The sequence below is a fragment of the Lepidochelys kempii genome, chromosome 10 (assembly GCF_965140285.1).
Source record: "Lepidochelys kempii isolate rLepKem1 chromosome 10, rLepKem1.hap1, whole genome shotgun sequence".
Taxonomy (NCBI): Eukaryota; Metazoa; Chordata; order Testudines; family Cheloniidae; genus Lepidochelys; species Lepidochelys kempii.
The window spans coordinates 69195517-69212675 of NC_136389.1; the positions used below are offsets into that span (position 1 = coordinate 69195517).

The window sequence follows — 17159 nt, forward strand, 5'->3', positions numbered from 1 at the left end:
CAGCTTAAGGGGAACAAAAATAGAACAGGTTGAAAAATGTAGTTTTTGGCCAAAATTTATGTAAGGAAGACATGCTTAAGTCTTCTTGATCTAGGATTATGAAATGTGTTTCTATACTGAGCATTATAAAACTAAGATCTGATTTGTAAGCATGAATATCAAAGCTCCAGATGTAACATAGCATTCTGTTTGTGCCAGCAGGTATCCCAATTACTTATATAATGACATGAATTAATAACAGCTCATGACAGTTTTATTTTAATGAAATTTAAAAAGGCAGTTATTAGATATACATACACACAACTGATTCGGTAACTGTTAGTCATAAATATAGAACATTCAGAAGTACAAAATACACTTTATCCACAGCACAATTTCACAGCAATATAAACAGTTTAAACAGATAAGTAACCAAGTGCCTAACTTGACAACAGAAGCCATTTTTTTGGCATTTATTATTTTTAAAAAAGAGCACGACTCTAAGCAAACTGGTCCATATCTATGCAGCTGTCAACCCATGAAAATGTGCTCAAAGTTTGGAGCAGGAGGAGAGTGACCCCATAAACGTCATAGACTCATAGACTTTAAATCATGGTACGCCCTCCCTTTTTTTTTCCCCTCCTTTTCCCCATTTTGGAGGACCTTCTCCTCATGCACCTCCCTCTCCACCATTGGCAACAGTGAAAACTGGGGTTACAGCACAATCCCCTATACCCCAATTTGAGCACTGCTATGAAAATGAAAATATCTGACCTAAAAATTAACCCACTGGACACCTTGCAAACCAACCAACCGAAGAGCAACAGCATTATGACACTGATAAGGCATTAATGATTAAGTGGCTGTATTACTCTTGAAAAAGAGTATGCCTATGTATAAAAATATATGTTATAGCAATTGGGTAAATCCAACACTATATAACACTGTGCCAAAAGTAATTAGGAGTTAAAAAAGGCAGTACTGCAAAAAGTATTTACAGTTTCAGACTGGGCTTCAAGAAAAAGAAGGCAACAAAGCTAGTTATGGACACATCTGGTTAAAGTATAATTGTTGGCACTGTCATTAGTGCCTTTAACAAGTTATGCAATACAATCAATCCTGTAAAATACTTAATGTCAGGAAACAGGATTGATTATATGAACAAGTAAATACCTCAGCATATGAAAATGGTCCCAGTCTATAAGCTTACTCATTGAAGTAACTTCCTCAGCTTGTTACATTATCATTTGTAGCTTCTTGCACACTTGGTTTAAAAAGCAGAATGCTTCAGTTATGTATTTCCCACTGTTTTCAGAAACACTGTTTGCAATACAGTCTGGTCAGAAAACACAACTCTGCAGGTAGAAAAAAATCTGCATGTAAAATCTGCAAACTCTGGCAGCTGACCTACCACAGGCGTTATGTTAACTGCACAAATAAAAAGAGGACAGTTTTCAAATGCAGTTAGCAACTTCAGTCATTATACATGTAAGTTGTTTTATTACCATCAAGACACACAACAAAGATTATAGCTCCACTTATGCTAAAACAGCCTTTGCTGCCACAAGAATTAGAATGAGGAAGAGATTTCAAAAGAGTCAGCCAGGGGCATTGAGGCAGCACATACTGGACAGGAGCCCTAGGAGCACTATTCACTTGGTCTCAGGAATAAGGTTGCCAACCATAATGCTCTTTAAGAGCTCCCTTCTTGCTGGCGTGAAACTAACAGCACCCTCAGAAAAGATCACCCACATCTTCCCTTCCAACGCAGGGAAAGCAATGTAAAGATACTGTGTGGGGGATCAGCTGAAGGGGAGCTTAGGGAGAATGGAGAAACAGGGAGAAAGATAGGCTCAGGATATCAGAATATAAACAGGGGCATACTGTGGCCCAAAGTGAAGTGGATGAAAGCCTTGCACTCTTCTAGACTGGCCTTTAACACTACAGTAATTCCCTTTTATGGCCACAAGGATGGGGAGGAAGAAGACAAGAAACAGACCTTGCACTGATGCCTTGGGCACTAGTAATACTGTATTTTAAAAAAATAGACATGCTTGAATATCTTTTAACAAAGAACTTCAAACTGTACTACCAAATACTGACTGATAAGCCCACTTCTACACACCGATAGCATAAAAAGACAGTGATATGTAGAGAAACTTTTCTGGGCTGGAAAAAACAGGTTTTCATAAACACATTATTTTAGACTGAATTCAGGAACAACAAGTAAAGTATACATACACGCAGAGCAACCGGTCAGGTAGACTGCAACATAGGAACACCATTTTCCAATCCATTTTTCACTTTACAGAAATTCTCATTTTTATATTTTAAAAAATCCTGAATGTATCACATCCAGTGCAGTATATAAAGAGCTATAAATTGCTGGGCCACTCCCTTCTTCCCCCGTTGTTAGACCTGTCACAGAATCAGGATCATCCATCTCTCCTTTTACTATTATTCCCTTTCACCCAGATGTCTCAACTCACCCACACAGGCATCTTTTAGGGGGGTCAGTGAATTCCACGGACATGCTAACTACAGGGAGCAGAGCTTTTCTAGACTCACTCACTGATCAGTTCTTTGTCCATGCAGTGTGCGCGCAATGGGAGTGAAGGGTAGCAGGGGCAGCTTCAAGAGAATCAATATCCAGGTATTAAAATAAATATAGTTTAAGTGCATGGTTTCCTCAGCTAGCTGAGTATTCTCCTCATCCCCTGGGGCAGGGGAAGAGGTGCCCATTTTTAAAACAGGATGACTCTGCTGAGACAAGTACAGTCCAGAGATCTGAGGCCTCTGCAGTTCTTTATCTAGCTTTGAACTAGATTCAGTTTTCATTAAAAAATACAAGCAAAAGACACATATACACAAACCATCCCTCCAATGGCACGTAGGGCTAGGGACTGGCCCTGGAAAATGAAGCGAAGAGACAAATGGCAGGCGAGACTCTCACTAAACACTGAAGACCACTTACCCCACTCTGTGACCTGCCAGAAAGCAGAGTAGGGTGAGAAAAGCCCCAGTCACACGATTGGGGTTGGGAGCAGTGTGTCTGTGGCCTGCTAGCTTTGGTTTGCCAGCCTGTGGAAGTCTCTCTGGATGAGACCCACATGGTCAGAGCAGGCCATGAGTTAGGGAGATGGCTGCTCTCAATGGAGTCATCCACCCAAGGAACCCCCAGTGATTACCCACATAAGACAATGCTGACACAGTGCATGCCAATAGTCCTCCCTGCTGGAAGACACCTCTGAATTCAGAGGTAGCTTCAAGTAGCCAGGCAATGGCAGCATGTAGGTTGGCAATATGTAGAGACACTGGGCCTCTGGGTGTGTGGCCCTGGCTTCTTGTAGGTGTCCAGAGATTTGCATGGATCCCAGGGCATCCACAGGTTTAGGCAGCTGGACCCTCTTCCCCTTTTTCAAGGGGGCTGAGCTGCAACCTTCACAGGATTTCAAAGAAGCTCAGCAAGTGGGAATTTTGAGTTTCTTGTCCATGGGTGATTTTCCCCCCAAGCAGGGACTATTTGGCCCTAAATCTTCATTTTATATCAGATCTCTGTAACTCAACTAATGTGATAAAAGAAATAAAGGAACAGAAATTCTAGAAGTTTCTGATGGAGAAGCCAGGCAGCAAGACTCCGAGCCATGGAAAAGCATGCACCCTTCTGGACGGCCCGAGTCTCCAAAATGCCCAATGAACTGAAACCCTTATACAGCGGGTTTAAACAGAAGTAGGTGGATGCTCAGCAATTTAGCATGCAAGCAAAAATTCAAGTTAACACCACTGTGTTTTTGGCAGACAACGGCTTGACTGGCTGTTTCCTATTACAAATTAGTTTTAACAACATTGTTTGGCACATGAAACAAACTAGCTCACTTCTCTCAGTAAATGAGCCTTGATGATTCTGTTGTAACAGGGCACCTCTTTTAACTGTCAAAATGTAATGTTGCACAAGATATAACAAAGGGGTTCACAGACAGGAAATGCAACTGGTGCTGAAACAGTGTTCTTGATATGTTGTACAGTAATTTTATAAAAGATCTTTTGGGGGATGTAATAATAGACGGCAAAAAATAAAATAAAACCAGGTAGTGAGAAAATTAGAGACATATAGGTCTTACTTAATAAATTCAATGAAAAAAAGAACAACAGCTTGCGTAAGTAAATATATGGCATAAATCAGAATGACCAGAATTAACCAATTAGTGTTATTTCTAAGTAAAGTGATGCATAATCCTGCAATATCTAAGTTCTGCGATACATTATCACCCCTTTCGGTACACTCTGGACTGGACTCATTTCATATGTTAAAAAAAAAAACAAACCCTACCAATACAGGAAATCACATCATACAGCACAAGATATACATACAGTACTAAAATGTACACATATTCAAGTTTAACTGGGTTAAGAGAGGGGAAAAAAGGTGCTGAATCTTCTGGTCAGAGAGGACTATATTATGCTGTATAATCTCACATTCAAACTGACCTAAAATTCTCAAGAATCCAAGAAATCAGAATACTGAATCTGTTTTCAGAGAACGAAAGCTTATGCTCAAATAAATGTGTTAGTCTCTAAGGTGCCACAAGTCCTCCTTTTCTTTTTGCGGATACAGACTAACACGGCTGCTACTCTGAAACCTAAGATTAGAGCAAGACATTGAAACTGAACAGTAGACCCTGTAACTGGATGTCACCTTACCTTTTCTCTGTTAGTCTTTGTTACTTCATTATCTATTTTAAATTTACCATTCAAAGGGAGCATTAGGAATTGTTCACATTGAGATATTTAGGACTCAGAGATTTTTCACAATCAAGCAAAAGTTTTTCATCTCTGAGGTAGATGACAAGAAAATACAAAATGGATCTGTCAATGACCACCACCAAGTGGTGTAACTTCTTCTTCAGCACTCACACACCAGAAGGAAGAGAGATCAAACTCCTATTATCACTATCCAAAATATGAGAAACATGATTTCTTGTTAGTAGATTCTACGGTTATGCAATACAGGAAAAGCAGAACCAAAACCACACTGAAATGGTTTTGTTGAACTTCATTTCACTGGGTTTGTTTGTGTTGTAGATTACTCAGAAAATGGTGGAAACATGCCCAGATCGGCAAAATCTTCAATGTTGTAATTGCCAGTGCCCTGTGTTGGATCCCCCGGCATAGGCAGCATGTCCTGTATGAGGAAAATCAAAGTGAAGTGTTACTTTATATGCTATTGAGAGACAAACTTTTTTTTGGTTCATCTTTTTAGCTTAAGACCAGAAAAGGCCAAAGACTGGAAAAATAAAGTGAAATTCACCCCATGCAGATGGCTAGCCTGAGCCCTCTGCACTGTTTAAAGTCTCACATGTCCTCTTTCAAGGACTGAACCTGGACTTAAGCAGTGTGTAGGCTTTGTGCTGGCCTCTGCACAGGTCTGACTGTCCCCCATACTGCACATTCTTCACTGATCTAAACATACACCATTTGTTACAGAGGGTGGTTTGTGATAATATGCTAAGACACAGGATCAGCAACTGCTGAGAGACAATCATAGCACCTACTGCAAGGATGCCGTTGGGAGTAGCAGTTGCTTCCTTGTGGCTGTTGACAGCAACAAGTTAGACATTTCAAACCAAATCAGAGAGTACACACTAAGGCATGTGCTGCTCTGCCTTTCCTGGTGATGCTTCCTCAGCGTAGGTAGCATACATCCCTTCATGAAACCAAGACATGGCGGGTTTTAAAGTGTTGGTGGGTTCTATCTACATGTCTCAGTTATTCTTCAGTGTGCCATGAAGGAAAATCAACTAAGGGCCTTTATACAGATGATGGGAATGTGTGTTGTGGAACAGAAAGACATTCCGAGACCCTTCTGAGAAGGGCAGAGCACCCTCATCCCTCACTGACGTCAACTGCAGTTGCAGAAGCTCAACACTGCTAAGGAGGTGTTCAGCCCTCCACAGGCTCATCACCCTTCCGCCCTTCGTACAACCTAGGCAGCCAAGGAACTGATGAGCAAGCAGTGGCCATTAAGCATCATGTGATTTGTGTGTCTCTTAATATGACTCAGCCCCCTTTAATTTGGATCATGCCCCTTTTCTGACATGCTATGCTGGGAGCATTGGAGGGAGTCTCGCCATCAGAGTTCTGTTGTTATGTAGCTGGTACCAGCACACATTTGTGGAGGATCCACTTCCTCCTGAACAGCATGCTGTAAGCAGGGGCTACGTTTATTCTGACTGCACCTCTGCTGAAGAATCCTGGAGGTCTTTCCTCCAGGTCAGTGAGCCTCCTTGTATTTCAGAAAAGGGAGTGGAAGTCGATAGCATTTCTCTGGTATAAGAGGAGTTCATGATAACTGCTCCAAAATCTGCTGAGTCACAGGTGGTCCCTGCAGGAGGCATAGGGAGTACTGAACCTCCTTTTCCCAGTCAGGGACAAAGCCTGGGGAAGAGGTATCCCCTGTTGGGAAAACGATCATGCTGTCCTTTCAGCTCTTACAATAACAAGCTCTGGCAGAACTTGATTTTGTAGCAAGAGAGGGACCATAATAATACAAAATCTAAATAGCAAACAAGAAACATGATAACCTATTGGCTCAAAGCATCTGCCCTCAAGAGGGTGAACTACCCTCATCTAAGAGCAGCATAATGAGGATTTACTCCAGGAGAGGGCAAGCTTTAAATCTAACTGAGGACTTGCGGGATCCATTAGAGTGGAGATAGATGATGGGATGGACTGAAGAAGCACACTTCCCGCCTGCCTTGGCCAGCCCTGTGTTCCTGGTCAATGCTGCACATTTCTAATAAAAACATTTCCTGGTCAATGCTGCACTTGCCACCCGCGGGGCTCTTTCATCCCCCATTGCCACCCAGAGAAGGAGAAGTTGAAGCTGTCTTGTGCTGCTGAAATCTCCATCCCCTTTGGGGAACTTCTGCTGTTGAGGCCCTGCGCCAGAGATTACACTGGTGAAGACCTTGCAATGAATCTGGCCCTTTTCATTTACTTATGTCTTTCCCTTTTCCCTTGCATACAACTATCCACCCTCCTCTTTTGTTGGTTGGGTTCTTGATCTAATTTAAATGATAAACAGATTATAAAGGGCTAAAGGACCATATCAACTTGCTTGCTTGTAAAGTGCCATGCTCATCTACCATGAATAGTTATAACAGTAATTAATACTGCAAAATAACTAACATAACTGAAGATGATTATTTGCCACTCACATGGCTTCTCAATAGTTGGAGTATTTTAAAAAAAATCGTTAGTTAGTATCTTCTCTAAAGAAACAGCCTACTCTCCTCCCTGACTTTTCAAGCGGAATTAGACCGAAGTTTAACTGACTGGATTTATAGATCTGGACCAGGGTATGAGGAGGGACTTCTAGCCAGGACTGTCTACCTACTGATTTCTCCCTAAAATGCATAGCCCTTGTGCTGTGGAAGCAGGAAGGAGAAAACATTTCAAAACACAGAAGTTTTTGTGTTCTGGCAGAAAAAATGCTTTGAGTTCTAGCGAAGACTATCCTAATCCCAGCAAACATCACTATAAACACCAGGGCAGCATATCTCAAACTGAAGGTTGGTGCTTGTCATGCACAGTTTCCACACTGGGCATGATTGGCAAAGGTTGTTGTTTGGGTAAGAAGACTGACTTTCTTGTGACAACTGTAGACACAATGAATCTTTGACTCTACTCACTTGGAAGACTTCAGTCTGACTGGGCTGCTGGTGAGAATGCTGGTCACTGCTTTGCTGATTATGATGCTGGCTTTGCCACTGGGACCAGACCTCCGAAGGTCTCCCTTGGAATTGTCCACTGCTTTGGCCACTCTCAGCTGAAAGATTTAGATTTACACAGACAGTTCCTTTAAAAGGCACAGATATGTTTTTTGAGACTATTTCTAAGAACTCTGATGTTCAGAAGTAAATTTTATAGCACAGATACTCAGCAAGGACCAGTTCCGATGGGAGTGAAGTCAAGGGGAGTTTTGACACTGCTCTCAAGGGAACAAGATAGTGACCAAAGAGAGCAAGGTGAATTACTGTGGCTGCACCAATATGATAGGGACAACACGCTTACTTACAGTAAAGAACAAACTGAAATAATGAAGAGTGTAATGAAACCTAATCTGGCCACGCCAGGGTTTTCTCCAGTCCCGCCTCTCTTTAATAGTGAGGAAGTACCAGCCATTTCACTTAAAAACAGAATGACAAGATAGGCATTTTAATGCACTTCCTCTTTAATAAACTCTTGGAGCAAGAGCTGGACCAGAAGGAGCACTGTCATCTGATGGATTATATAATTCAAAGGCAGCATGTCAGCACCCCATTTACAAAATCTGTTGTTTCATGACCTTTTAAATAGTAAGATAAACAGGTGCCAGCCTTGCTGTCTTATTTAAGCGTAAAAGTCATGTGTTTAGAATACTGGTTGGTGAGCTGCTTTGTCCTCTGTTATTATAGGTATATAGCAGCTATTTACTTCATGCGGCTCTAGTCTCAGAACTGCAGAATTGCTCTGTTCACATGGTGCCAACGGTTCCCTAAGAGTGCGGGTCCACTTGGGTTTTGAAGGAATAAAGAGGTTTAATGTTAAGAAGACTAATGTTGTCAGAATGACCATTTCAGGATTATGGATCTCTCTGCTGGTACTTCAATTTATATCACATTCTGCATCTGTTAGCTACTTCACCTTTTACGAGTATGTTCATGGATTATGTTTACCAACTGAAGTCAACTGGATTTCTCTTTGTACTTTGGTAGGCAGAATTTAGCCCTAAATATATAAGATATCACCCAGAAGATTTTCCTTTTGCATTGGAACCAACAAACTGGCTGTTTGTGGACTCTCTTTCCAAGATTTTCATCTTTCATAATATTTTGGAGAGTTTCTGGCTGGTGCTGCCAAGCCAGGAAATGCAAAATTTATCATTATGCTATGGTGTTTGAACCACTGCTTGCGCTCCCACAGCACAGCACCATTGCTTTCCTTAGGCTGAGATAGGAAAGGGAAAGTGCATCTCCAGTGAATAGCTCCAGTGGATAGCTCATGTCTCAGTGAATAGCCCAATACACATATTTATTTTCAGTAGTGGGTGTTGCATGTCTTGTTCTGTGAATTAAAAATGTTTCTAGCACACCTGAGAACCATTTTTCCCAAAACACTTCCCTTTTATTGCTTCTGTTTTTGCCTTTTTTCCTTCAGACACACAAATCCAAAATTTGGGGGTCACTGGTAGATCAGGTTACTGCAGGTCAGAACCACTGGCCAACTTCCTAGCCATTACTGCAGAAGCACGCGGTTCTGCATGCCACGTTGCGTTAGACTCCTGACAACCACAAACCAAAATTTCCACACAGAAAAATGGAAAGAATGGCAAATGGAAGTAGCCAAAATGCCTGACTCCACAGTTTGTCATTGCTCCATAACGTACAAGATCGCAAACGCCGCCACTTTGACTCCAGTCTCTCTCTACTATCAGCTACAAACAGTAAGCAGTTTCCCAGAAGACTGATGAACTGCAATGGCATGCTTCTGTCACATCTGGGCTGGAGAATTACTACTCCCTTGCTGACTGTTACAAATAATTCAGCTGACTCAGAAATTCTGCAGTCACACTATTGGTCACAACAAAGTTCATTTAAGTTACCCCTTAAAAGAAAGCTGCACCAGTTTTGCTCAGTACGGTATGCCAAAATTTACTCAGTGAGGCAAATGAGCCTTCTGCTCAGCAAGACAGAGGTTGCCAGCAGAAGGTTCAGGCTGCTCCTTTCAGGAATAACTGTATTTATTAATAGAATTCAAACTGATGTAGATCAGGAAATATTTTCCACCAGATGAACAGTCATTGCCAAGTAGTTTGGGTCTCCAGTGCAGGTCTTATAAACAAACGTACAAAGCCCAGTGGAATAAACTCAACGAGAAGTTAGCCATTTTAGTGTACACATCCCGATGCACTGCTGCTGAGTCCAGGCAAGGCAGCATAATGCTAGTGAATGAGGCCTAAAGACTGAAAAGGGCTTGAAATGAAACTGGTCTAATTTCATTCACAATGTTGAGTGAAAAGCAAAGAGTGAGTAAATTAGCATTAAGGGCAAAAAGAAAAATTAGTGTTTTAACATTCCACCCGTGGTAGTGATGATAACCTAGGTAAGGGGAAGCAGCTATTCCTGCTTCCTGACATATCTGCAAGGGGTGGCCAAAGTTAAGTTCAGTGGAATACAAGCCATTATTTTTATTTTGTTCCTCCAACAGTCAGAACACGGTGCTGAGGAAACCGAGTGGAACTTTCTTTAAACTCACTGCATTAATGGCTTGATCCAAAGCCCACGGAAGTCAGTGGAAAGACCCCTTCACTGACTTCAGTAGGCTTTGGATCAGTTCCTAATGTAAACAAGGTACTGACTATGATCACCATGTGATTTTAAATCTTTTGCTTAGTGTGTATACAAAACTTTATATGACCTTGGCCAAGGATAGCTGAGTGCTCTTTCTTCACCTTTTGTTCCTGGCAGCCTACCTCACACTTCTGCAGCTGATTCACTGACTATCCTGAACTACCAGCATGTCACGCTGGCTTTAGGAATGTTGCTGTTACATTTGCTGGCTGTAGAATTCCTTAACTCAAGCCTCAGCATCCATCCAAATTTTATATTCTCTCTAATTGCCACAGCTGACTACATACATTCTTATAGGCAGATTACTATTGAGGTCACTGTTTTAGAGGTTTGTGCTGATGTATAGGTCGAAGGGAATAGGGAAGCGTTTGTATTTCATTATTTGTGCTCTCATTTCACTTATTGGATTTTTTTTTCTGTTCAAGCACTCCCTCAGGAACAGCTCATACTAATGGCATAACCTGAAGACACTGTGAACAGCACAATTATCCTGAACCATTCTACTTAACTATCTATGGAGTAATGTAAGCAACTGTGGAGTTTCACACACTCCAAGTATGATCATGATGAGGCTCAAGTCTGAGGGCTTCCAGCCACCAGTAAGTACGTCCGTAAAATTGGGACTGAACCCATGACCCTTGTGAAGGAAATAGCATAAATCAGTGAACAATAACATTGCTGGATAGCTCCCCAAAATATCAAAAAGTTGATTTTGCTGTGCTGTTGAGCAGTTCCAAAACACTCCTAAAGTTTTGCATGCTATAAATTTGTATGGGCACTGGCCCTTTCAAAGACACTGCTAATGCTACTCATGTTCCTGAAGTAGGATGTATAATGTGCACTTGGATTTTTTCAGATTTAATTTTTTACAAAGTATAAAATATATCTGAGGCCTCAGATTATCAGCATGCATGATTACAGGCTGCATTACCTTCTTAAAATTACAGATAGAGAGCCTTCCAGGCATTCCATAACAGGTAGCGTACTGTACAACAATGTAGTGAGTTTTGAGAAAGGATTGGCATTAATATCTTTATTCATTCTTTTTTATTTGTTTTTAAATATAAAGACACCAATTCTGCCTTCCATCTGTGTCATGCAACTCCACTCCACTGACTGTATATAACCATAGCTTTGGGAGATGACCAAATGTACAATAAAGTGCTTCTAATTCTCCATTATAATCAAAAAGAATCAAACTGCAACAGGTACAGAGAAGGGTTAGTAAAATGATCAGGGGATTGGAGAGTCATGATAGGAGACTAAAGGAGCTGGGCCTATTTAGCCTAGCAAAACGAAGGCTGAGAGGGGATACAACTGCTCTCTATAAATACATTGGAGTAAGCACCAAGCAGGGACAAGAGCTATCTCAGCTAAACAACAATGTTGGCACAAGAATAAAGAGGTCTACGCTGGCCATAAGTGAATTTCGGTAGAAATTAGAAGAAGGTTACTAATCATCAGAGTTGTGAGATTCTGGAACCATCTCCCAACAGGTGAGTGGGGGCAAGAAACCTAACTGGTTTTAAGATGGAGCTAGATCAGTTTATGAATGGGTTATATGATGCCGTTGCCTGTGAGGGTAGGGGGCTAGACTTGATGACCGAGGAGACTGCTTCCAGTTCTACGTTCTTAATTAGTAATTAAAACAACAACAAGAAATTGTTGTTATTGAAATAGAAAAGGCTGGTTTTTTTTGTTTTAATGAATCAACATCTGTCTCATGATGATATAATCCTGTCCAGGCAGAATTTGAGGTGCCCTTGCTATCCCTGTTCTCTAATACACATTCCAAAGCTATGGTCATAACTTAGCTCCTGAACATATCCCATAGGGCCAAGTCCTAATGTCTCTAACTCAATTCTTACCCATGCCTTACTCGGAGGGGAAAGAAATATACTGATTTAACTTGAAAGCTTGAAATCACTGGAGCATTGCCTGGGTAAATAGAAGTAATGAGTGAAGACATTAGGATTTGACCTTTAATAGATTACTATCTCCTGCGACAGTAAAAACAAGAAATGGACTATTGCCATGTTCTGCTTTAGACAGTAGCTGAGAAAATTCACATTAATATTAGTCTTAGTGAATGTAAAGTGTTCTGCTCAGAAACACACTGAAACACCCCCAGCTGTTTAAAAAGCGAATTGTTTAACCTCACAGTAGGAATAGCAAAGGTAATTGTCTGCGTGTGACTGAGAGTGAGGGTGACAGAGGTTATCTGCACAGAATGAGAAATGATTAAGTATCCTGGGAGAGGAGCAGTTGACACGGCAGTGACAGGACACAATTTCTCACATTCAGGTTGGCTTAAAAAAAGTCCCTGTTCTGGATTGTGCCATTTTGGGACTCTTCTGAGTCAGAGTAGAGTGGAGCTGAGCCACTCAAAAGGAAGTTTGGGAGGGATTCTACCTCAGGAAGGGAGTGCAGTGCATCCATCCTTTAGGATGCTGGAGGTGGAGCATGGAGGGAGGGGTCCCTGAACTCATCTCAGTCCATTGCGTCAAGTAGTAAGAAGCTTTGCTTCCTCTCTTTTGCCCTCTCGGCAATCCCTACACACCCACACAAGGGCAGAGACAATCTCAACCTTGGCATACATTCAGAATAGAGGAGCAGGTCCGAAGAATTAAAATACACTTAGCATTTCACTTTCATGTTCACTTGTGAGATACATAATCTGAAACCTACCAAACCCTGCACCTCTGTTTGCTAGGCTAGAGTAGGCATTTCCACTTGGGGAAGAAGTGGCTGGGCTAGAGAGAGGGCTGTACGATGATGGATCAGCTGGATAGGTATGACTGGTTCCAATTCCAAAGGGTGACGATTGAGTCTTGCCAGATTGTGATGGGATTTGCTGAGGTGAGGGGGAGAAAAAGAAGAAGTTATTTTCATTGCTGGCATAACAGCAGAGCAGCATGATAGACCCAAGTTTTAAAAGTGTAAAATCAACTGCTAAATAAAAACTGCCAATGAGATTAGGCATATTATCCCTGTCTCAGCCATATTCAATTTCCATCAACATGGATTTATGGCTATTTAAGTTAATGAAAGCAACAGATTATAACTGAAAATATAACAGCTCTCCTGATGATTAATATCCTCCATGCATTCAGAAAGAGAATCACTATTGTTCATTACCTGATGGTTTTCCCCCACCTCTATTAGGGCATAGAAACTAGGAGCAAAGATTAAAAACGTACAAAAATGAATCTTTATTTGCCAGATGCCCTGTTTTTAATACTACCCCAGTTATCTGAATGCCTTGTAGGATATACCTCATACCTTCAGATAATAGGGATTTTCAATAATTGGGAGAGCTGGCACAAGAGGCTTCCAAGTGAATATTCTGGATCTCCGCACAGGTTGGAAAGCCTGCTGGGTTTTCTCGCCTGATTTTAGAGTATGAAAACCAGCTTGCCCAATGGATACGTGAAACACAATGGATATGTTCTATCTTGCCTTAAGCAAGCAGTCAGCAATTGCATGAGAGACTTGGTGGGGATGCCCAGCACTACTACTGCAGGGGAAAAATAACCAAACTTTGCTTAAAGGGGATGGTTCAGCTAAATCAAGAACAATAACACTTTACACTTCTATAATGACTTCAAAGGATCTCAAAGTATGTTACAAATAATTAAATAGTACAACACCCCTGTGAGATAGTTAAAATGAGACAAGAAGTGGGTAAGTGTCTCGCTCAAAGTAACAAAATACACTAGCAGATAGCGCCAGTAATCAAACCCACTTACCAACAATGTAGTCCCTTTTCCCCTATCAACCAGCCCAGCAGCTCTACAGAAGACTGGTATTTAACAAGTTCTGCTGTTTGAAATTAAAAGCAGTAACTTCTCTAGATACATTTAATGGTGTGCATCTTATAGGCAATCAATGCACTGAAGTGCAGCTATTCTCTTATGCAAATGAGGGGGGGGGAAATAGATCCCAACAGGCAAACAACATGATGAAAATACAAGTCTTCAGTTTACTTACTAGCTAAGAAGTAACTTAGCTTTGAAGGTCCCCATTATGACAATGAAAGCAGTCTTCAGTAAGACTTTATTGATTTTTTTAAGATGGTAAAACACATTCTGAGTTCCCTAAATTTGTACTCTGGTGATGCAGACTTGACCAGGCTGATCGTTTAGGTTAAGGGGAGATGTCACATTTTTGATCAGTAATCATTAATGTCCTTTCTATTCAGCATACAAATGAAAATGTGTCAAAATATTATTTCAAGTTGATTTCTTTAGGATATGGAATAGATATGGCAGAGTAACTGATGCAAACTGAGGACTGGTCAGCCTGTGTGTGAAACTAGGAAACTAATATGGAAATAATTAAGCTGCTGGTAAAATGATTGAGTGCATACCTTAAAGTGCCTTTATAGACTATATAAGAAAATTGAATGCAAACAATTATTATTAAAATAGTATTAATACTAGTCTTATTTAAACAGATTAAAACAAGAGCATTTAATGATTGGGTTGCTACTCAGTACTTAACACACTGGCTTCTGCATCGTACTGTATTCAGATCACTTGTCATTCTCAGTATGTACTACAGGCTGTATATGGCAGAGTTGGGCAAATTGGTATGCCTGTATTTTAACTGGGAGTCTCCCAGCCTGCGTAAACAGACTCATGCTAGCTCCACTTGAGCTAGCATGCTAAAAACGGTGGTGTGGACTGTGGTTTGGGTGGCACGTTGGGCTCTCAAGCCCACCTGGCCCCTAGGTCTGAGTTCAGTGGCTAGCCCGAGTCTTTGTCTGAGTTGCAACATCCACACTACTATTTTTAGTGTGCTAGCTTGAGCAAAGATAGCGTGAGTTTGTCTACTTGGGCTGGGAGGCTTGCTCCCAGAGGTAGTGTAGACATGCCCGTTTAGGCCTCTGTCCAGCAGAAACTTAAAGCCCAAGCTTAACTGTGCATAGTCCTGTTGATTTCACTTAAAACACACATCTATACAGGAATGAGGATTAAACTGGGATTTCTGTGGGGGCCATGTATGTATACATAGGGTGACTAGATGTCCCAATTTTATCGGGACAGTCCTGATTTTTGGGGCTTTTTCTCATATAGGCACTTATTACCCCCTACCCCCGTCCTGATTTTTCACCCTTGTTGTCTGTCTGTATATATATATATATATATATATATATATATATACACACACAAAAATATTTGCCCAAATAACCCTGTTTTTCCTTCAGAATTATGCAAAGGAGCATCCAACCTTGAGCTTTTTTATTTTGACCAGGTAAATCAGAAACGGAGGAACTGATTTCATTACCATTTTTTAAAAAAAATAACATAAAAGGTACATTTTACCAAATTTTAATCAAGGAGTTTGATTTGTTCTTTTGTAAAATCTGCTTAACTAGAATGCCCCTAAAAACTTCTTAATCAAACACACACCTGTCCTGGAAATGGTGGACGACTCCCTGTCCAGGTGACTTGACTCTGATTTAACTGACGAGAGATCTGTGTCAAATTTTGGCCTGTTGAAGAAGAGGACTGGATATCATTCACACCAGGCACATGTACCACAGATGAGCTAAAGGGGAAAGAACAGAAAATGGCTTGTAGGTGATAATACAATATTTATGACGCATAAATTGTATGCCAGATACTGAAATTTTGTTAATCAACCCATTAAGGCAAGTTATTCCAGACTGTCTGCATAAGGACTAAATGAAAATGACATGACTTCAGTATTAAAACTATCAGGTATTTTGAAATTCTAAAATATCAGACTGATTATGCAGACACAGTGCGCCAAATTCTTCTTAGTTAGATCCATGCAATCTCATCCAAAGGGCTTGCATGAATACAACCAAGGGGAGGATTTTAGAAAGATGTGTAATTAAATTATTTTCCATATTGGTTTGGCCCCCAATTCAGGAAAGTAGCTCTCCTCAGGACCACACTTAAGTATGTACTTAACTTTAAACATGTGCTTAAAGTCAGTGGTACTTAAGCACATGCTTAAATGCTGTCCTGAATCGAGGCTTCTGAAAGGATGCTGTTCATAAATATTCTTTAACCTGTTTCTTGTCAGTGTTGCATTCTTTCTGTAAAAAGAAGAAAATATGTGTTATGTAACAAAGATGTATGTTTGATTAGCTGCTTTTAATTCTTGTTTTCTCCCAGTGGTGCTAAAAGATATCACAGTTACAAATCAAACGAACTAGTGTTTTGAGCCCTGGAACAAAAAAGCAGAAAAATACAAATAGGAAAAAATGATTCCTAACAGAATTTATGTAAGTTACAATTTATTGTTTCCCAGATCTTGAAATATTTTAACCTTATAATGAAAATTATACTTTTTTTTGTTCAGTGTTCTTTGTATGGAAATCTTTGGACCTAGTGACTATACTAGCTATAAAACACATATTGATACATAAACTTAAATATACGTCCATGAATCCCAATATTTTATCTGAAAGAACATGTTCTGGATCTCATATATGGACTGCACTTCATAAGTGATTTGTTGTTGGGTTTTGCCCAGGGGTGGAAAGGGGGAGCCTCTGTAGTAATTTTTTATCTTTGCCTTTACTCTTTCTGTGTTAAATTATTGAATAATTTACAAAAACGAATAGATTGCTGTTATGGATTCATGTATGTCTGTATCAAACTACAACCTCCATTTTGCTTTTGTGAATGTCATTTTGATTATAAAACTGTTTTTTACTCCATCTTGGACTGGGATTCCAAGAAGTGTCTAACAATACAGAGCAATCAAGGGTTGTTTCCCATTCACATGCAAGCACCCTAAGACAATGAGTTA

The 17159-nt window shown here is 40.5% G+C and overlaps 1 protein-coding gene across 4 annotated transcripts in view; it reads right to left on the reverse strand.

The window, feature by feature from the left end:
- Positions 1 to 242: 242 nt before the first annotated feature.
- Positions 243 to 17159, reverse strand: part of ARNT2 (aryl hydrocarbon receptor nuclear translocator 2) — a 132920-nt gene continuing 116003 nt past the window's right edge. Inside the window, exons 16-20 of one of the 4 annotated variants that reach the window (XM_073304108.2) lie at positions 16414 to 16440; positions 15785 to 15923; positions 13059 to 13224; positions 7671 to 7807; positions 243 to 5161 (exon numbers count right to left, since the gene is read on the reverse strand). In XM_073304108.2, coding sequence (XP_073160209.1) covers positions 5063 to 5161; positions 7671 to 7807; positions 13059 to 13224; positions 15785 to 15923; positions 16414 to 16440 — 568 coding nt within the window. In that variant the 3' untranslated portion in view covers positions 243 to 5062. Of the gene's footprint in view, positions 5162 to 7670; positions 7808 to 13058; positions 13225 to 15784; positions 16441 to 17159 lie in introns of those variants that run through there. The other 3 variants (XM_073304107.2, XM_073304110.1, XM_073304109.2) reach the window with 3 other exon arrangements.